Here is a 22,052-nt window from a genome sequence, read left to right on the forward strand (position 1 = left end):
CCCAAAAGTAAACTTTCCTTCATATACATATTTGTCTGTGATCCTGAAGGCTGTGACGTTTAGCTATCAGGAAGCCTTACTGGAAGCCTCTATCATGCAGCTTAAAAACATCTCTAATGAAAGAGTAATGGAGGTTATTTGATCAGCTATTAATGTTCTTCAGTAAACACAGGCAGTATACTACATAAGCAGATAAATAATCCCAGGTAATGTACGGCTCAGACCTCAAATAGTCGCACAGAGAGCGGGTTTTTTTTCGACTCGCCAGCTTTGAAATGAAGCAGAGAACGTTGAGAGGGCTTGCTTACGAAGGGGATATTTACATTTAGATTGAAGCAAACACGATTCTTGTTACACCAAGTTCACATTTCAGGGGAGAAAAAAATAGTTTATGTGTGTGTGTATATATATATATATATATACAGTACACATCACTGCTTCTCTGAATTTATGTTCAAAATCTTCCCGCTTGTTGTGCAGCATTTTCAGTCATACCGATAACCACGTTAACGCTAATCCCTTGTATGTTGTTCAGGTCTGTGGGACCCATATTCATAAACATCAATAGTTTTGAAAAACTTTGCTTCCTTGTAAGTTTGTTGATTTTTTTTCCCACTCAGAATTTGATTCAATTTGATTTTAATTTTTTTTATTATATTTTATTTAAAAACACCAAAAAAAAAAACAGGGGGACACGGTGGCTTAGTGGTTAGGACATTCGCCTCACACCTCCAGGGTTGGGGGTTCGATTCCCACCTCCGCCTTGTGTGTGTGGAGTTTGCATGTTCTCCCCGTGCCTCGGGGGTTTCCTCCGGGTACTCCGGTTTCCTCCCCCAGTCCAAAGACATGCATGGTAGGTTGATTGGCATCTCTGGAAAATTGTCCGTAGTGTATGAATGAATGAGAGTGTGTGTAGACACAGGCTCTTCGTGACCCGAGAAGTTCGGATAAGCGGTAGAAAATGAATGAATGAATGAATGAATGAATGAACAACAAAAAACGAGTAGCACTTTAATTAAAAAATATGATGTAATAAAAGTAAAGAACAAATATTAACCATATATGCTGTTTATGTTGCTTGTAATTGGGATGAAGTACTGTAAACATCTGTAGAGTATTTTAACATAAAATTTTTGATTGTGATGAATTAAAAACCCAAAAACGCTGCGGTCCAACAGACCCACGAACACTGGCTGAGTAACGAAAATACGAACAACATACAAGGGTTATGCTACAGTACATATGTTACATAAGACCAATTATAAGACCTGATACAAAGACATACATCACTCACCAGTTGTCATAAAGACTTCTTTTTTAGTCAACTGACAGAACTTCTTTGAAGTGAGGCTATGTCATTTTCACAGTTTAATTAATGTTCATTGGAACGTCATAACATGTCGCTATGTAGCTATGTCAAGTCAAGAAGTCAGGAAGTCAATAGTGAAAAAGTTAATAAGTAATATTAGAGCTTAACTAATAGATTTCATACGATGTTCTGCTTATTTTTGCCAAAAAAAAAACTTAATAACTTGTGACATAGTGAATGTTATAACAATTCTGACCATTATTATACTGTAATAACAGTTATGTATACTAGGTAATTACCATATATAGGGCTTCATTAATAAGCTTAAAATATTTTAGTATTACTGTAGCATACATGCTTTATAACACTGTGACATAGTGAATGTTATAACAGTAATGCCTTAATAAGAGATATATACATAATTGAAGCGTCATTATGAAGCCAATACAGTGACACTAATTTAGTTGAGCTTTAGTTGTAAACAATGTGAGATTGTGAACATATACTGTATTATGCATTAATAACAGTTTTATGACATTTTCTGACTTTTCAATCTTCACATAGGATTAAAATCTTGTGACTGTGCAAGACTGTAATTCCTGAGGCATGTAAATGAACTTTGTCATTATGACCATAAGCTGTTTATTAGCACTTATGATATCATAATGACATGATATCTCTGATCTTTAAGTGAGAGTTGGGTTTTTGTCATGTTCAGTAAATTAGAGCTACATGTGAAAGTTATGACATTCTAATGTTGATGAATTAAATCCTCTGTGACTATTTAATGTAACAATAATTGTCCTGTATGTCAGTTGACATGAAAGGTTTATGTACTGTAGCTCTTCTTCTTTATGTAGTCTTTTGAATGCCAAGTTGATTTATGAACACGCACATGTCAGGCGGAAGAAGAATTGTAAATCCGGTGCTAGCTTTTTGTTTATTTTGGTCCTCAGAAACATTTCCACACAACATTATTTAGTGAACATTGAGTCGCGCTGCTGTTATCAGTTCTAGCGCTACAGCAGAACGTCCTTGAACAAAACCATTTGCATTCAGCACAAAACTTTGACAGAGCAGGTGCGAGAGCTCCAAAGTCTACGTGCTGTGACTTCTGCGAACGTTTTGCATCTGACCCGGGGCTATGATTCTATACACCATGTAGAGTTCCTGTTAGCATGACTGGAATAAAATTCCAGTCAGCTTCTATAAAAGCTTCTATACTTCTTGTGTTCTGGAGATTTATCTTCATTCCACAATATCAGACGCTGACGTTGATGTTTATGGAGTAAACTCCATGTTCAGGAGTCAGGGGTCTGTGCAGGACACTATGACACCATGTCTTCATGGAGCTGGCTTTGCTTATTGCACAGGGGCTTTGTCTTGATGAAAATGTCTTGGTTTGAGCCTCTTAGTTCCATACAATTGTCTGGAAACCGTTTGGAGAACCTCATATAGATAAGACGGTCAGGTGTCCACATAGTTCTGGCTGTATACTGTAGTGCAGTCGTTATTATCAAAATGATGGTTTCAACAGCAATGATGTTATGGCTGTATATGATTCTTAGACCGAAAAATGAGTTTCCTCCTGTTTGTCTCGCGTCTGAACGTCTTCCTCGTGTCTCACTCTAAGGTGGTGTTAATACGAAGATCTTATGAAAGTAGACACTCAGGAGTTCCATCACTATTTCTGTTTTTCTCTACAATACTATAGGTGATATATTCATAGAAAAGATTCAGTTCATTGTTGAATGTTCGATATAAAACCCATTTCGCAGCTCAGATTTCTCTTCAACACTAAAATCCAGTGTAAGGTTATCTACAGAGGGAAAAACACATGTCTAAAACACACTGAAAAACAACGGACTCCTGAATCACTTTAGATAAGACTTTATGTCTACACTGTCTACAACAGGGGTGGCCAACCAATCAGAGACCAAGAGCCACATCATACACATGGGCACACTTGAACATCACCTTTTTTTTTTCCTGCCATTTTGAGAGCGAACTTGACACAAATTGTTTACACAAATGATCTTGCTCCTACTGGGAAACTCTGAGGTATTTTCATCCCACTCACATGCGCGTTTGACCAAAATACCGTATTAAACTCAAGCGAAGCGAACACACATATTGAAAAGAAACAAATACTGTACAAACTTCGGTATGAATGTAAGAGCCGCATGAAATCGGGCAAATAGCCGCATGCGGCTCGGGAGCCGCGGGTTAGCCGCCCCTGGTCTCTAGTGAAACTTCGCCCACTTATTGAAGTGTTTCATCATTTTGCTTTTTCACATATTTAATAAAAAAATAGTCATTCCATAAACACGTCGTTTTGAAAACATTCTACATGGGCATAAAACTCAGAAAGTAATGGCACCCATTTTGTCTTATGCATTCTTTCAATCATAGAATCGTTAGTTTTAGTTCATCGCTCTCCAAGTGGTCTACAGTACATATGCCCCCTTTTCCACCAGAAGAGTTCAGAGCTTGTGCTGGTGCTGGTTTGTTGTTGGTTCCACTGGCGATCCTTCTAAGAACCGTTTTGCCTTTCCATGGACTAAAGAGCCATCACAGAGCCACGTCTTACGTCACAGTATACAATGTTATACAGCAACGTTAGCGCAGCAGCGGTAAACATAAACACAACATCAATAATGGCAGATGTTGCTTTACTGTTAATGCTCCTGGCTTTGCGAACCTACATTGGCATCCGAACGTGGCAAATCCTGATTTAAAACGATTTAAAAATGGCGCTAACGACGTTCATCAGTAACCCCGCCCACAGCCCCTGACGCAAGCGTTTCTTAAGTCTAGAGCAGCAACATTTTGGTGCTATTTAAGAACCACTTTTCCTGGTTCAATCTGCGTCGGTGGAAAAGGGGCACATACGGTAGAACCTTTTTGCTGTGGTTCTATTGGGCAGGTACAGAACCCCATGGGGTAGGTCTTTGTAGTGTAGATTTAAACTTGGTGAAATGTAGGATCCGGACAGCAAAGAGAGCCTGTCGGCGTATGATCGAATGCAGCATGTTGATTGGTTTAGCCGTATAGAGAAGTCGTCTCCTGCTGGTGTATTCTGACAGGAAAGAGGAAGTGTGCTGCGGCTGCTCCACTACACTATTCTTCAGGGAGTTTGACGGCCCTGTCATCTCGTTCCCATTAAGAAATACATCTTCCAACTGTCAGCGTCGGCCCTCCACTCAGTGCAGACGGCAGCTCAAACTTTGTGTCTGACCTTCAAGCGTTTCAAAGCTAACTGTTCTCCGGTGTGTGTGTGTGTGTGTGTGTGTGTTTTCTTTTAATTCTGAATTATGACACTAAACCTCCATCCCAAAGTGTGAGGCGATTTATTCCAGCTGATGATTAACACGTGTGCTTTTGTTATGATTGAATAGATTTGATTATAGCGATTTTTCGGGAGGCTTCCTCAGGGACGTGGATTATCCATGACGCTGTGTGAAATTTCCTCGTTTAAAGCAGAACCCGTTTGATTACTCGCTGCGGAAATGAGGCCGTGCGGCATTGTAGCCGGCGAGCGAGTCTGACGGAGACGTGGCCTCCAGCGTCAGCGATTCGCTTCTTGTTCTTTATTTACTTCATGTTGTGTTTGCTTTAATCAGGTCATTTTTAGAAGGGAGAGTGGGATGAAGCTGATTGCACTGACTGGAAGAAAGAGAAAGATGGAAGGAGAGAGAGAGAGAGAGAGAGAGAGAGAGAGAGAGAGAGAGAGAGAGAGAGAGAGAGAGAGAGAGAGAGAGAGAGAGAGAGAGAGAGAGAGAGAGAGAGAGATAAAGACAGATAGAGAGATATATGAAAAGAGGGACAGACATATATAGGGAAAGAGAGGGAAAATGAAAAAGAGAGGGGGGAATAGAGTAAAGGAGGGCGAGAGAGAGAGGGGGAGGCATAAAGAGTGGGATAGTGTGAAGGAAAGAGAGAAAGAGAGGGAGAGAGAGCGAGAGAGAGAGAGAGAAAGAGAAAGGCCACAGTGATTGCAAGCATCAGGAGGTTGTGGCATTTATGTGCTTGTGATTGTAGATTGTCGATAATCGGACTTCGTTTACAGAGAATTGTTTCTGAAAATAAGTGTGTGTGTGTGTGTGTGTGTGCGTGTGTGCGTGCGTGTGTGTGCGCGCGCGCGCGTGTGTGTGTGTGTGTGTGCGTGTGTGCGTGCGTGTGTGCGCGCGCGCGTGTGTGTGTGTGTGTGTGTGCGTGTGTGCGTGCGTGTGTGCGCGCGCGCGTGTGTGTGTGTGTGTGTGTGTGTGTGTGTGTGTGTGTGTGTGTGTGTTTTCGCCTTACAGACACATATTTACACAAACATAATATCATTTCTCTAAGAACAAGCCTCTCCTTCCTCCACATCTTTTTGGTAAAGTCAATAAAGAGAAGTAATGGAGTGAGAGGTGTTGTGTTGTAGTGTAGTGTAGTTTTGTGTAGTTTAGTGTAGTGTTGTAGTGTAGTGTAGTGTAGTTTTGTGTAGTTTAGTGTAGTGTAGTGTTGTAGTGTAGTGTAGTGTAGTGTAGTGTAGTGTAGTTTTGTGTAGTTTAGTGTAGTGTTGTAGTGTAGTGTAGTGTAGTGTAGTGTTGTAGTGTAGTGTAGTGTAGTGTAGTGTAGTGTAGTGTTGTAGTGTAGTGTAGTGTAGTTTAGTGTAGTGTAGTGTAGTGTAGTGTAGTGTAGTGTTGTAGTGTAGTGTAGTGTAGTGTAGTGTAGTGTAGTGTTGTAGTGTAGTGTAGTGTAGTTTTGTGTAGTTTAGTGTAGTGTAGTGTTGTAGTGTGGTGTAGTGTAGTGTAGTGTAGTGTAGTTTTGTGTAGTTTAGTGTAGTGTTGTCGTGTCGTGTCGTGTCGTTTTGTGTCGTTTCGTGTCGTGTCGTGTTGTCGTGTAGTGTCGTGTCGTGTGTGTCGTTTTGTGTCGTTTCGTGTCGTGGTTGTCGTGTCGTGTCGTGTCGTTTTGTGTCGTTTCGTGTCGTGTTGTCGTGTCGTGTCGTGTCGTGTCGTGTCGTGTCGTGTTGTCGTGTCGTGTCGTGTCGTGTCGTGTCGTTTTGTGTCGTTTCGTGTCGTGTCGTGTCGTGTCGTGTTGTCGTGTCGTGTCGTGTCGTGTCGTTTTGTGTCGTTTCGTGTCGTGTTGTCGTGTCGTGTCGTTTTGTGTCGTTTCGTGTCACGTGGTCGTGTCCGTTTCGTGTAGGTGTGTCAGTGTCGTGTCGTGTTCGTTTCGTGTCGTGGTCCGTGTCGTTTCGTGTCGTGTCGTGTCGTGTCGTGTCGTGTCGTTTCGTGTCGTGGTTGTCGTGTCGTGTCTGTCGTGTCGTGTCGTTTTGGTGTCGTTGCGTGTCGTGTTGTCGTGTCGTGTCGTTTCGTGTCTGTTGTCCGTGTCCGTGGTCGTGGTCGTTTCGTGTCGTGTCCGTGTCGTTTCGTGGCCGTGTCGTGTCGTGTCGTGTCGTGTCGTGGTCGTGTCGTGTCTTTTGTGTCGTGTTCGTGTCGTGATCCGTGTTGGTTGTGTTATGTGCCTTGGGGGGGGGGGTTGGTGTCTGTGTCCTTTTGTGTACGTGTCAGTAGATCGTGTCCGTGTGTTGTATTGTAGTGTAGTGTAGTTTGGTGTAGAGAGAAAGAGAGAGAGAGAGAGAGAGAGAGAGAGAGAGAGAGAGAGAGACATGCAGACAGACAGAAAGACAGACAAGGTGAGATAAAGAATGTGAGAGAGAGATAATGAGAGAGAGAGAGAGAGAGAGAGAGAGAGAGAGATAAAGAATGTGAGAGAGAACGAGAGACAGACAGATAGACAGATATAGAGACACACAAATAGACAGACAGAGTGAGATAAAGAGTGTGTGTGTGTGTGTGTGTGTGTGTGTGTGTGTGTGTGTGTGTGTGTGTGTGTGTGTGTGTGTGTGTGTGTGTGTGTGAGTGAGAGAGAGAGAGAGAGAGAGAGACAGAGAGAGAGAGAGAGAGACTGAGAGGGAGACAGAGAGAGAGAGAGAGAGAGAGAGAGAGAGAGAGAGAGAGAGACAGAGAGATACAGAGAGAGGTAGAGAAACTCTTAATGTATAAGTAAGGTGATGTGATTAGTGTGGGTGTGTTTGAGCTGCACTCTGATATAGACTTTGAAGTCTCAGGTGGAGAGTTAGTGTCATGTGCATTAACAGAGCTGCTCTTTGATGAGACGAGAGACGCTTGAAATCGTCCCTCACCTGCAGCTCCACTTCATTTTATGTTCCAGCTGCAACACCAGGTGGCTTAGAAAGTCCCAGAGAGCCGTAATTCTGCTACTGAGCCTTTTGTGTTCGTTTATTATCAAATGCAACTGAATGTTTAAAGTAAAAAGACAAGACGATCTTGTCTTCTGCTGTTGTAGCCTGATCACAAGGAGGTAATAATAATAATAATAATAATAATAATAATAATTTATTAATAAACTACACATCCACCAACATCCAAAATATGCGACTAAAACATGGTGATTGTTTTAAAGTGCTATAAGTAAGGAATCATTAAACAAAACGTTACACCAATGTGTCTAATTTTCTCGCCTCCAAGATTCAAAGATAAAGATAACGAGCCGTGATCTTTGGAAACCAAACACGTGCTGGTCGTTATGGTAACAGTAAATTTTAATGCTAATGTTCCAATACGAGCAAGTTTGCTAGCAGTCAGTTATCCAGCGAGCTAAGCTAGCCAATGTCAGTGCTGTTAGAATGTAGAGGCGTGTCCTGTGTCATGAACGTACTGTATGCACCAAAAAACATCTTAAACAGTTTATTATTCATTTTTGCATCAGATGGAAAAATAAAAGCTAGTCATGCTGGCATGTGACTGGATGGGTGAACTCCAGAGTCGTTTATTAGAGACCACTTATGGAAAATCAGCAGCATCGATCAAAGCTGGTGTCTCCTGTAGGACCGCACCCGATGAGCCACAGGATGCCGTATGACCGTCGCACGCTCTCCCGGTGCGGTTATCTATAGCAACACTACCGCCTCCTGCAGTGATACTCCTGCTCACGCTGTCCTAGTTTCGGTCCGTCGGAAAAATATAATAATAAAGATTTTCTCTCATGCTTCTGCAACACGATGTCCTTTCTTTGGTTTTTGCGTAAGAAAGTCTATCAGCGAGCGTGCCTGTCGTCATCCCACGTCCCTCGGCATTGTCTCGAAATGACCTTGCTGCTTAACCCTGGTTGAAGTAGAACCAGAAAGCTCTCATGTCGTTCTTTCTTCCTGTCGGTAAGTGGCAGTTGCAGGCCTTTGTGAAGCGTTGTAATCAAGTTTGTGAGGGTGGGATTGATTGAGAAGGAGCTCTTTTGGGTGTATTTGACGTCTAACCACCCACATCTGCTGCTGTCTGCACTTTAAAACCATGTGAGATGGGGAGAGAGAGAGAGAGAGAGAGAGAGAGAGAGAGAGAGAGAGAGAGAGAGAGAGACTCAAAGGAGGATTTGCCTCTCTCTCATCAGCACAGCTCTCAGTTTTTCACCTTTGATTGGTGTTGTTTTTGGAGAGCTTCTAATATAAAGCAGTCTGCTCACTGACATTGATGTAGGAGGTTGTTGATGATTTATAACAGCGTTTAAAGTAAATCAGTCGGACAGCTAAGGCAACTACATCCTCATATCCCGAAGACAGAGATACAATTTGAATGGACTACTGTATATCTAGCAAGTCAGCAAGATTTCCCAAATCAGAACAAGATTTTTGTTTCCACCAGTAAGTAACACTTAAATCACACATTACGGTTACATCAATATTTACTGCGTTAGCTAGCAATAACAGATCATAAACATAAACACATAAAATGTAATAATTAACCTAATTGGCTGTGAAGATGTCAGGAACATTGAAACTGTTAATATCGGCATTCAGACATTAGACGCCTAAAGATGAAGATAAAGATGGTATTTAGGCTAAGAAACTTCATGCTTTTCATTGCTGCACTTCCATTTCATCATAGAAGATATGCAATTTAGTAACTTATGTGTTTGCATTTGATTCAATACCATCTAAATTCAACCCAGTACCTCTTGCTGGTATTCAGTAGCTCCTGTCTGATTCTTTCATTCGTTCATTCATTCATTTTATACCGCTTGTTATGAACTTCTCGGGTCACGGGGAGCCTGTGCCTATCTCAGGCGTCATCGGGCATCGAGGCAGGATACACCCTGGACGGAGTGCCAACCCATCACAGGGCACACACACACTCTCATTCACACACTCACACACTCACACACTATAGACAATTTTCCAGAGATGCCAATCAACCTACCATGCATGTCTTTGGACCGTGGGAGGAATCCGGAGTACCCGGAGGAAACCCCCGAGGCACGAATTCAGAACCCCTTGAATCTGATTCATACAGTTTGCATTTGTATTCAATTCAGTCCTATTACATTTAGTTTCGTACATACTGCATTTGAGTCAATAGCTAATGGAACATGTAGTAAGTTGATTTCTTCTCAGCGAATCTACTTTTCACCCTGACTAAACTTTATGCTTTTCATTGTCGTACTGTGATGTAAATAATGTTAATTTACATTATGTGGACTTAGCTAATGTCCATTATTTAGTCAACATTTACACAAACATTGCTTAAAACATTATTTTGCTGTAGCGTAAACTGCAGTAATAAACATAACCATGCGCATAGACCTGCATACATGTGTGGAATCTACACACAAACAAGTGTTAGATAACTGGAGCAATGTTAGATAACTCGACCTGGGATCAGTCTGACTCACCTTCTCTTGAGACTGAGAGAGAAACTCGCCTCTGGCTGCTTTTGCCTGGAATTTAGAGGGAAATACATTATATTCAAACAACCTTTGGTGTATGTTGTAATAATTTGTTATCATGGCTAATTCTTAGGTGTTAGCATAGCTGGGTCATGATGGTTAGCCGTTAGAATGGCTGATTCTGGGATGTTCCCATGGCTAGTTTATAGCCAGTGTGCGTGGCTATATCTGGGTTGTTAGCATAGTTAGTTCAGCTGTTAGCATGGCTAGTTGTTATCCAGTTCCTGTTTTTTTAGGAACTGTAATTTCAATGCATTGATGAGAAGAGAGTGAAAACGCAGCCACTGCGCGGTTGTCTAACGTCTAACAGGAAGTGCAGGAGAAGTAAACCACTGGAGAGACCGCAACAGAACAAAACAGATCTGTCAGAAAGAACTGCGCCCAGAACACAACTGGGAACAAAGTCACTCACTGGCATGAGGCCAAGTGTCTTTAAATAAAGAGCTGAAGCGAGCATCAGCGTTGCTAATTACACGTCGCTCAGTGTCGCTCGTTATATGTATTTCATCTGGTCGCTGGAAGGTGGGACACGCAGCTCGACGAAGATGAAAGAAAAATCACATCAAGTTGTCATGGTTTTGTGAGCAGACCCCCTGAACAGATCGTGTTTGCACTTCTTTATACACTTGTTCATCCCAATTAGTGTTCTGCAAATCATTTCTTTACTTCACCCTCAGGCTGTAAACAGAATGCAGTGATTTTTTTTTTGCTTCCAGAAGGAAAATAATTACTGAAAATGAAATGGTGTAACAAAAAAAAACAACAAAAGGAATCAAAGAGCATGTGTTACTCGCTTTTTCCTTCGATCGCTCTTCTGTTGATGAAGCTGAACCGCAAAAATGACACTTCCACATGTTGCACCGTCGTGTTGTGTTGTCGAGAGCGGGATTTCTGTTTTGCTCTCCTAAGGTTAAAAAGAAAAAAATATTTATAATAAAATGCTTTATAAATGATAAGTTACCAGAATGAGCAACAGCACTATTTTCTGAGCTGCTGATATAAAAATAAATAAATAAAATCATTGACCAATCAGAATCGAGAATTTCATGTGGCTAAAGTACATAAACCAGTTAGCTATCTTTCAGAAATAGTAGCATAATGACAAAGACAAAGAGGACTATCTGCATTTGTAAAATAATCTGTATTGTTTTGTTTTAGCAATCTGCTGTTAGCTGAAGGTGTTTTTAGGATTATTGACCTATGGGCCTTATAACTGGAGCATGCAAGCGACTGTTATATGAAGATGAAATACAGCCATCTCGAATAGAGTCCCTGGGGTGGTAGAAACAGACCCAGACCCAGACACGCTCATCGATCTGTTTATAGTGTTTTAAATCAAGGACCAGAGTGCTATCAGGGTGAAGAGGTGAAGGGTGGAGCGCATTCACAGTTTAATGGGGAGTAATGAGTGCAGAGAGAACAGATTTATTGATGGAGAAAGTATGGAGACTACATTTAATAAAATACATATAGATCTATTTAATTCCGCATGGGCTATATTTCTTATGTAAATCGATCTAATAATTTTGCACCACAGTAGTATTTTCAAGGTGATCGATTCTGATTGGACAGAAGGCGTAGATTCAATTTTAACACCAGCTGCTCAGTTATTAGTTAAATATTTCAATAGTTAATAATAATAATTGCTTACACTTACTAGATAGTTAATCTAGCTAATGTGAACTAACATGACAGGATTATCGAGGAGAGAAAATATGAATAGAATTCAATATTCAATAGCTAAATAATAATAATAATAATAATAATAATAATATAAAGATTTAATAACAATAATAATAATAGCTGAACTATTTCGCTATCTATAAGCTTACTTATATAAGCTTTTATAAAAATATATAATATATACTGTACATACTATTAACTTTTATACACAAGTATAAGTCATTTGCAGTTATACATTGTACAGTTTGTACATTTTGTTAGCAAGCTAACATGAGTGAATTTAAATATAATGCTAGTAGCTGTAGTTTGGTAGACATTAATGTAACAAGGTCAGGGTTAGTAATAGTTATGTAAATTGTAGCCCGAATATGGAGACTAATAAAATTTTATTTGAATAGCTTCCAGAAGATTCTGTTAAAGTTTATCGGTTGTATACCAACGAGTTTCATCGGTCAATTATAACAGGGTCATTTAGTGTAAAGTTCGACCCTCACGGAGGAAAGAGTCATTTGAGTTTTTGTCAAATTGGAGTAGCAAAGGAAACGTTTTTAGTTTGTTGCTGGTCGCCGAATAACAAACAAGGAAGAAAGAATCTTTAGTCGCTAACACAACAATTAATTTAACTTTTCTTTTTATTATTTCCTTGCAAGTGTTTGCTTTTGTTTTTCTGTAATATATAGTGTTTATCAGTTTACTTTATCGAGAGAATCAGTTAAGTGGAGAGACTTTAAAAAACAAACCCTATACATATATAACCAACTATATATAAATAACTATAAATAAATAAGTGATTCTATGCTAAAGGGCGTTACATTAAGAACAACTGTTAATCTAGTCATCGCCACGGTCATACACACATGAATAAAACTCACTGCTAAGACAAGCTATCTGGATAACTAATAACTTTTTTGTTTTGCTTTTTTGTGTCCGGACTTCTGTCAAGAACTTAAAGTTATGCTTGAAAAATTTGCTAACCTGATTCTTGGAAGTTTACACTGTTTATATTGCTTTTAATTAACAAGCCAACTTGGGTTATAACAGTATTTCTGACAGAATTATGCATCATTTTTATAAATACTCTAAACTGAATGTTAGCCACAACTACAACGATCTAACCTGACTGATATTTTTTGTCAAAATATTGAAATTACATTCACAAACATTCATATTCTTAATTGTCAGTGATAGCCTTTTAGCTAAACTGGCATGAATTGAGTTAATAATTTTAAATGCTAACACTCACTAGCTAGCTAATGTGAGCTAACCTGATAGAACTTCTGACAGGATTTTTAAGTCATTTTCATTTCATTAATATAATATTCATTGCTAACACTGTGGGGGTGCACGGTGGCTTAGTGGTTAGCATGTTCGCCTCACACCTCCAGGGTTGGGGGTTCGATTCCCGACTCCGCCTTGTGTGTGTGGAGTTTGCATGTTCTCCCTGTGCCTCAGGGGTTTCCTCTAACATGCTCTTTTTTTATACACTTAACCGGTCAAAGCTAGGCAGATAGCTAACAAGCGCTAACCTTACTAATACTTCTGAGAGGATATTAACACCACAATATTAACAAGGAATAAAGCATGACTTGAAAGTGAAGATTTCCTGTTTGGGGGGAAAAACATCTATGTTCCTTCGTGCGCCTATATATAAAAATATAACTTGTGTTTAGATGAGAAGAAATGCAGGTATTTATATGGGATTGTGTCCAATCTGTCAAAATATATCTTCTATATGGTGTGTACATGTGGGTGGAAAGAAGGTCCAAAGAAACCCATCTGCCTCCTGTTATTTGACTACGTACATTGTGTTTGTTTGTTTCTGAGATGATTGACTGTAGCTTAGTAACTTGAATCTATGATTTATGTAATTATATGTTGAGGAACTGAGTGTGCTAGGTCTGAAAATGTGTGTAGTTGTTGTGTTAATGTGAGGAGGCTGCACTTTGTTCACCTCAGCGCAGTTTATTGATTGCTTTTGTTTTGGGTTTATAAATAGTTATAGTTTACACGTCCGGGGTCTTACCGTTCACATGCGAACCCGAGTCATGCGTCAGAGAATAATGATAACCTGCAATCTCGAGGGCAGAAAGTGCTTCTTAATCTTATTAACTCTCTTTGCTGTTGAATTATTTATTTATTTATTTATTTATTTCACCGCTGTGGAGGTTATTTATAGGCAACAGTTAGCTTGCTGCTTTGTATCTTAAAAAAATATCATATTTAAATAGTAACATTTCTAGACAATTAAATAAAATATTACTTAGCATTGCTCCGTCCAGGGTGTATCCTGCCTCGATGCCCGATGACGCCTGAGATAGGCACAGGCTCCCCGTGACCCGAGAAGTTCGGATAAGCGGTAGATAACGAATGAATGAGGGTTACTTAGCATTATTATTAGCATGCTCACCAAAACCAAATATTTAATTGACTGAAATTAGCATTAGCCAAATGGTAGAGCTATTTAAAGACCAAAAAAAAGCATTAGTGTGCATGTAGAACAGTTAAGCTTATATAATGTCTCTCCAGCAGCACTACAGAAAAAGGTATAGCACTTTATTTACATTATTTATTTATTTTTTTACCTCACACTATCTTTAGAACAGCTCACAAATATCTTCACAGGCTAGTTAAAGGATAGAACACAGAAAAAAACACTCATGTTAGCATCTTTGTGTCGTAACATTTCTAAATAATGAATTAGCGTTTGCATAAAAGAACCACAGAAAAAAGGTATAGCACTTGTGTAGGTTGTTTGTGGATGTGGACACAAACATGAACATCTTCACAGGCTAGCTACAGAACAAGGAGAAATCCACTTATGTTGTCACTACAATTAGATGTTTTGGAGCGGAGCTTGTGTGTAGAAAGTGATGTTTTGTTCCTCCAGATTTTTATCTCGTTGACAGGAGAGTGTTTGATGTCCTGAAATAGAGCTGTGAAAAACACTAGTATGTGCTGCTTGCTTGCTACCTAATCACACACCTCGTTGTTGTACACACACACACACACACACAAACACACACACACACCAGCCAAAGTGTGAGCCGGTTTAATAAGATATACTAATTAACATGTAGTACAATAACAGATGATCTTTTGTGGTTTAGGAAAACACATATTTGTGGAAACGCTTAAAAAATGTGTCATGAATTGTATCGCCGTCATTAATCTCTCTCGATCTAACTTTCACATTAAAATATGGACAACAAAATAACATTTTTTTAACGTAATACACTTTACTAGCTACTGTAGAAAGCTACCAAGTTGTAGTCTGGACTGAAATGTTTGTAAATAGTAAAACCCTTTCCAGTCTGTTCTGAGGTGCTAATAACCTCAGTGTGAAAAAAAAATCTGTCAGAAGAGAAAGTGAGATAGATACCTGTAAAAACTCATACAGACTGTTCTTCCTCTCTGCCGGCAGATTGAAAGCATAATCACCAGAATCCAGGATGAAACTGATGGTGTGCCCATCAGAACCGTCAAGAGCTTCATGTCAAAGATTCCCAGCGTGGTCACAGGTGAAGAGAACCAATCACAGCTGTCCATTTACTACCACACCTGTCAACTCTGACTGTCTGTGTTGGCAGAGATGTAATGCTTTATTTTTCTATTTGACAGTCTAGATGAAATCCAATATCTGATGTCTTAATGTGATTACTGCATGCAAGACATTTGACACATGCCATGATGGAAAGATCACGAGGAACAGATTTAAAAGGAAAGCCTTGGGTGGGGAAATTCAGGGTGGGCCTCATGGTGGGCATCAGGGTGGACCACATGGTGGGTCTCAGGCCTCATGCTGGGTGTAAAAGGTGGCCTTGTGGTGGGGCTACAGTAGGATGTCCTGTGACAAACAATTATTTGTAAACAAAAATTCTAATTTTATTACAAAAATATTTTCTGGATCCTCAAGAGCAATGGATTTCATAAAGGGCCGGTATGACCTCAGGTTTCATTCCAACCAATCAGGAGCCACACCTGGTTCTACCTGTCAATCAGATGAGGTTATCTCCAATCTGTTGATTGCTGACCCTTAAAATATAAATTTGTTCACACCCTGTCCCAGAAGGACAACCGAAGAACCCTCAAGGCTTCTAAATTGTTATAAATGTGTATGTAGCGGTTATAGACAAACGGAAGCTAGTTAATGCTAATTATGATGGATATTGTCCAGGAAATGGATGTTTTTATTGTATCTAGATGTGAATTAAACTGATCTGGTACGATTCTGTATCGTTTTCTGTACACCAGGTTCAGACATCGTTCAGTGGCTGATGAAGAATCTTTCCATTGAGGATCCTGGTGAGGAAAAAAACTTATTATAAGGAATAACACCCATGCCTTAGAAATCATAAAGCTCTCACTGCTAAGCTATATGAAGAGATGGTCTGTTTATTTCAGCGGAGGCTTTGCACATTGGGAGCTTGATCGCTGCTCAGGGATACATCTTCCCCATCTCGGACCACGTGCTTACCCTGAAGGACGACGGCACCTTCTATCGCTTTCAGGTGAGCCAACATGCCATCTGTGTGGCTACAGATTGTGTCAGAGTACAAATATTTGGGGATTTTAATTGATTCAAAGTAGTCTTTTAAATCACATGTAAAAAAAGGTCTGTAATATAATCAAATTCAACCTCAGTAACTTCAGACACATTCGCCATCAAACGTCTACACAGGCAGCAAAAATGTACATGCACTCTATGATTTTTTCACATATCTCTTACTATTTGCCTGTTTGGTCACAGGCTAGTGTTACAACTCTGAAACCACTTCAATCACTTTACAAACGAACTGTAAACATTCTGGACAAGAAATCAAACATTTCTCATTATTGTCCAATATTACAAAAAATATAGATCAGTGGCCCCAACCTTTTTTTCACCGTGGACCGGTCAATGTTTGATAATTTTACCGCGGCCCGCTGGGGGTGGGGGGTGGCGGCAATACAATACAATTAAAATTAATAATTTTAATTTCATTGTATTTAATCATGCCTTTTTAACTCACTACAACGCTAAATCAGTAAGAACCCTGAGCTTGTTTCTTTACAACGAGACGGTTCCATCTGGGGTAATAGGAGACAATGACACCCGAAGTGTGTTGCTTATGTCCAGTTTATTCCGTTGTTTTGTTTTGGTTGCCGTCACTGCAGAAATCCCCGCTTCACACACATAGCATGTCAGAAATGGCAATCTCGTTTCGTGCTCATTTTTGCTAATTTGTAGGTTAAATTTGAGCAAACACAATATACACGTACACCAAGCACTGTCGAACATGACAAAGTACCGGTGAACAGAGAGAAGAGCGATACACACCTCCTCTCTCCACCAAAGCTACAACACCACTGCCGCTTGCAGCCGCTCAGCTCCAGACGTCACCTAAACCCGGCCCGATATCAAGATATTTTGCGCATGCGCGGTATTGGTGCGGCTTTAGGTGACGTCTCTCAGCTCCCGGTTAATCTCTCATCCATGGAAAGTCGCACAAACCCGAGAGAAATACACCACAGTAAATAAAATGGAAATAATTTAATGTATCTTGGGCGGCCCGGTACCATTTGGTCCACGGACCGGTACCGGTCCGCGGCCCGGGGGTTGGGGACCACTGCTATAGATTACTCAGCTGGGTAAACATGGTAAAAATCTCAAATCTATGTCTTGTTTATAAAATTATTCATGGTGTATCACCCCCCCTCCCCTCCATCAGTTTGTCAACATCCGAACAGCTGATCATCGTAGAACCAGAGGTGCAGTGAGGGGAGATCGTATCATTCCCTTTAGGAAAAGTGTTCGAGCTGCTACTCAGTGGAACCTTAAACCCCTATAAACATCAGAAACCTGAACACATTTAGTACATTTAAGATCCAGTTAAAAGAAGCGGTTCGTTATTAACCAGAGCTGTCCACATTAGCTTAGTTTTTGACCTGCTCTTGTTGCCCCCTGATGGTTTTTTGTTTATTGTGTGTGTATGTGTTCATGTATTTGCCTGATGTTTGTTTGATCGCCGGCGTCTCGCGTTTCTAATGTACATTATAGCTGATACTTACAGTAGTACTTTTATTAAATGTATCGTAGCTTTATTGTTATTCCAATATGTACTTTTATTTATTTTTTTATTTGGGTGACCATCATTATTACCATCTGTCTAAGGACTACAGGTGAAAAATAGCCATCTGGCTAACTCTGGCATATTGACAGAAATGTTTATTAATATGCATTGTCCCTGTAATAAACAAACAAACAAACAAACAAACAAACAAACAAACAAATGCTACAAAGACAATGTCCAGTTTAAGAAGTACAGCCAATCTATGATTGTATTGAAATACATTGGCATAAGAGTTTCAGTACTCTAAAAGAAAAGAATTTAGAATTTCTTTTCCTGTCTGGTTTCTTTATAACGCTTAATTCTTCCTTCCACCTCAGAGTTTATATCCAGCTAGAAGATGATAAATGTCCAGACACGAGCAGTTCCTCCACATATAGCTGCTTAATTTCTGCTCGGGTTTTGTGAAGAATCAATAATTTCTTTATGATTCTAGATGAGAAGTTCCAAGGGGAAAAAAGAGAGAGAGAGAGAGAGAGAGAGAGAGAGAGAGGAGAGAGGAGGAGAGAGAGAGAGAGGAGAGAGAGATAGAGGGAGGGCGAGAGAGAGAGAGAGAGAGAGGAGGGAGAGAGAGAGAGAAGAGAGAGAGGGAGGAGAGAGAGCGAGGATAAGAGAGAGGAGATGTAGAGATAGAGGTAGAGAGAGATAGAGATCGCTAGCTCTATATTCTCATATCTTCTTTTCTCTCTCTCCTTCTCTCTCTCTCTCTCTCTCTCTCTCTCTCTCTCTCTCTCTCTCTCTCTCTCTCTCTCTCTCTCTCTCTCTCTCTCTCTCTCCCTGTCTCTCTCACTCTCTCTCTCTCAAACAGAGTGGTATAATCGTATGTAATATTCTGTGCACAAAGCTTCATAAAAAGTCTTCTCTTGTTTTTTGCTCCATATTGTGAACCTTTCCTACATTCTTTGGATAAAATAAAACAGACAGCGGTGTCAACATCTGAGATTTATGAAAGCGAGCATTTTCTGAACCGTAGCGTGTATGATTTCTTAATTCACATAAGAATATAAATAAATAAATAAATAAATAAATAAATAAATAAATAAATAAATAAATAAATGAAAATGCGATCTGTCTGCATTGTGGTCAGATTAATTATGAATTTATTGCCGGTTCATGAAAGTTCACTGGACCCCATAAAAAATATGCGTTTGCTTCCAGTAGAGCTCATTTGTGACTTTAATTCACACACACACACACACACACACACACACACACACACACACACACACACACACACACACACACACACACACACACAGTATTCAATTCAACTCAAATTTAGTTGTATGGCGCTTTTTACAATACATCGTCTCAAAGCAGCTTTACAGAACATAAACATAGAAAAAACGGTTCATATAAAGAATAATATAAAGATAATAGAAGACGAAATTCAAGATTAATATTAGATAGATTTAAATGTGCTTGTATTTATCCCCAATGAGCAAGTCTGTGGTGACTCAGGTGACTGTGGGGAGGAAAAACTCCGTTAGACGGTAAAGGAGGAAACCTTGAGAGGAGCAGTAGAAGAGCACATCCACCTCGCTGTCAGTGACACACACCTAACTTTCCTCCACACACTCATTAATTAGGGAATGTTTTCTTTTCCTCTCTGAAAAGGAACTCATCACCACATTGCAGGAAGGTACTGTAATGATGATCCTGTAAGAGGAATAAGCTGCTCTGACTGGCTTTAATGCAGCAGTCTGTGATATTAGAGCATGACACTAGTGCAAGAACATGTGTATGGTGTGTGTGTGTGTGTGTGTGTGTGTGTGTGTGTATGGAGACTCTGAGAATTACACGTGTGTTTGGTGTGCGTATGAGGAGTGTGAGTACGACGTGTGTTTGTCTCGTGTGTATGGAGAGTGAGTGTACAGTATGTGTGTGTATGGTGTGTGTGAGTATGACATGTGTGTGTGTGAGAATGACATGTGTGTATGGTGTGTGTATGGGGAGTGTGAGTAAAACGTGTGTATGGAGACTGTGAGTAAGACGTGTGTATGGTGTGTGTATGAGGAGTGTGAGTATGATGTGTGTGTACCGTATGTGTTTGTGTATTGTAAGATTATGTCGTGTGTGTGTGTGTGTGTGTGTGTGTGTGTGTGTGTGTGTGTGTGTGGTGTGCAGTAACACATCTGTGTGTCTGTCATTCAGTGCAGTGTTTAATAAAGCACCCCCCTCCCTCTCCTGCCCCCCAATGCTGCTGTCATTCCAAGCCTGAGGATGAATCTGTGTATCTATTTAAAGAGACAACTAATCATCATCTCTCTCTCTTTCCTTTTCTCCTCCTCTCCTGCTCTGTCTTTCTAGGCTCCCTACTTTTGGCCATCAAATTGCTGGGAGCCAGAAAACACAGATTATGGTGAGTGTGAGTACCTGCAGGATTATAGCATGGAGTGTGTGATACCACATGCAGCATTTCCTTTTCAGTGGATTACTGCTGCACTCTGTGTTCACTCTGTCTGTGTTCACTCACTCTGTGTTCACTCTGTCTGTGTTCACTCACTCTGTGTTCACTCACTCTGTGTTCACTCACTCTGTGTTCACTCACTCTGTGTTCACTCTGTCTGTGTTCACTCACTCTGTGTTCACTCACTCTGTGTTCACTCACTCTGTGTTCACTCACTCTGTGTTCACTCTGTCTGTGTTCACTCACTCTGTGTTCACTCTGTCTGTGTTCACTCTGTCTGTGTTCACTCACTCTGTGTTCACTCTGTCTGTGTTCACTCACTCTGTGTTCAATCACTCTGTGTTCACTCACTCTGTGTTCACTCTGTCTGTGTTCACTCACTCTGTGTTCAATCACTCTGTGTTCACTCACTCTGTGTTCATTCACTCTGTGTTCACTCTGTCTGTGTTCAATCACTCTGTGTTCACTCACTCTGTGTTCACTCACTCTGTGTTCACTCACTCTGTGTTCACTCTGTCTGTGTTCACTCACTCTGTGTTCACTCACTCTGTGTTCACTCACTCTGTGTTCACTCTGTCTGTGTTCACTCACTCTGTGTTCACTTTGTCTGTGTTCACTCTGTCTGTGTTCACTCACTCTGTGTTCACTCTGTCTGTGTTCACTCACTCTGTGTTCACTCTGTCTGTGATCACTCACTCTGTGTTCACTCTGTCTGTGTTTACTCACTCTGTGTTCACTCACTCTGTGTTCACTCTGTCTGAGTTCACTCACTCTGTGTTCATTCAGTGTTGACCAAACTGCTCTCTCACCTCTCTTTACCACTCTAATCACTCACCACTCTAATCACTCTGATCACTCACCACTCTAATCACTCTGATCACTCACCACTCTAATCACTCACCACTCTAATCACTCTAATCACTCTGATCACTCACCACTCTAATCACTCTAATCACTCTGATCACTCACCACTCTAATCACTCACCACTCTGATCACTCTAATCACTCACTACTCTAATCACTCTGATCACTCACCACTCTAATCACTCTAATCACTCTGATCACTCTAATCACTCACCACTCTAATCACTGTGATCACTCACCACTCTAATCACTCTAATCACTCTAATCACTCTAATCACTCACCACTCTAATCACTCTAATCACTCACCACTCTAATCACTCTAATCACTCACCACTCTAATCACTCACCACTCTAATCACTCTAATCACTCACTACTCTAATCACTCACCACTCTAATCACTCTAATCACTCACTACTCTAATCACTCACCACTCTAATCACTCTAATCACTCACTACTCTAATCACTCACCACTCTAATCACTCACCACTCTAATCACTCTAATCACTCACCACTCTAATCACTCTAATCACTCACCACTCTAATCACTCTAATCACTCACCACTCTAATCACTCACCACTCTAATCACTCTAATCACTCACCACTCTAATCACTCACCACTCTAATCACTCTAATCACTCACTACTCTAATCACTCACCACTCTAATCACTCACCACTCTAATCACTCTAATCACTCACCACTCTAATCACTCTAATCACTCACCACTCTAATCACTCACCACTCTAATCACTCTGATCACTCACCACTCTAATCACTCTGATCACTCACCACTCTAATCACTCTAATCACTCACCACTCTAATCACTCTAATCACTCACCACTCTAATCACTCACCACTCTAATCACTCTAATCACTCACCACTCTAATCACTCACCA

The 22,052-nt window shown here is 40.4% G+C and overlaps 1 protein-coding gene across 1 annotated transcript in view; it reads left to right on the forward strand.

Moving 5' to 3' along the window:
* rgs6 (regulator of G protein signaling 6) overlaps positions 1-22,052 on the forward strand; it is a 101,460-nt gene that overhangs the window by 63,871 nt on the left and 15,537 nt on the right. The window contains exons 3-6 of the mRNA XM_027170229.2: positions 15,192-15,288; positions 16,022-16,072; positions 16,172-16,278; positions 20,188-20,239. Coding sequence (XP_027026030.2) covers positions 15,192-15,288; positions 16,022-16,072; positions 16,172-16,278; positions 20,188-20,239 — 307 coding nt within the window. The remainder of the gene's footprint in view (positions 1-15,191; positions 15,289-16,021; positions 16,073-16,171; positions 16,279-20,187; positions 20,240-22,052) is intronic.

This window comes from Tachysurus fulvidraco, chromosome 16 (assembly GCF_022655615.1).
Source record: "Tachysurus fulvidraco isolate hzauxx_2018 chromosome 16, HZAU_PFXX_2.0, whole genome shotgun sequence".
NCBI classification, from domain to species: Eukaryota; Metazoa; Chordata; class Actinopteri; order Siluriformes; family Bagridae; genus Tachysurus; species Tachysurus fulvidraco.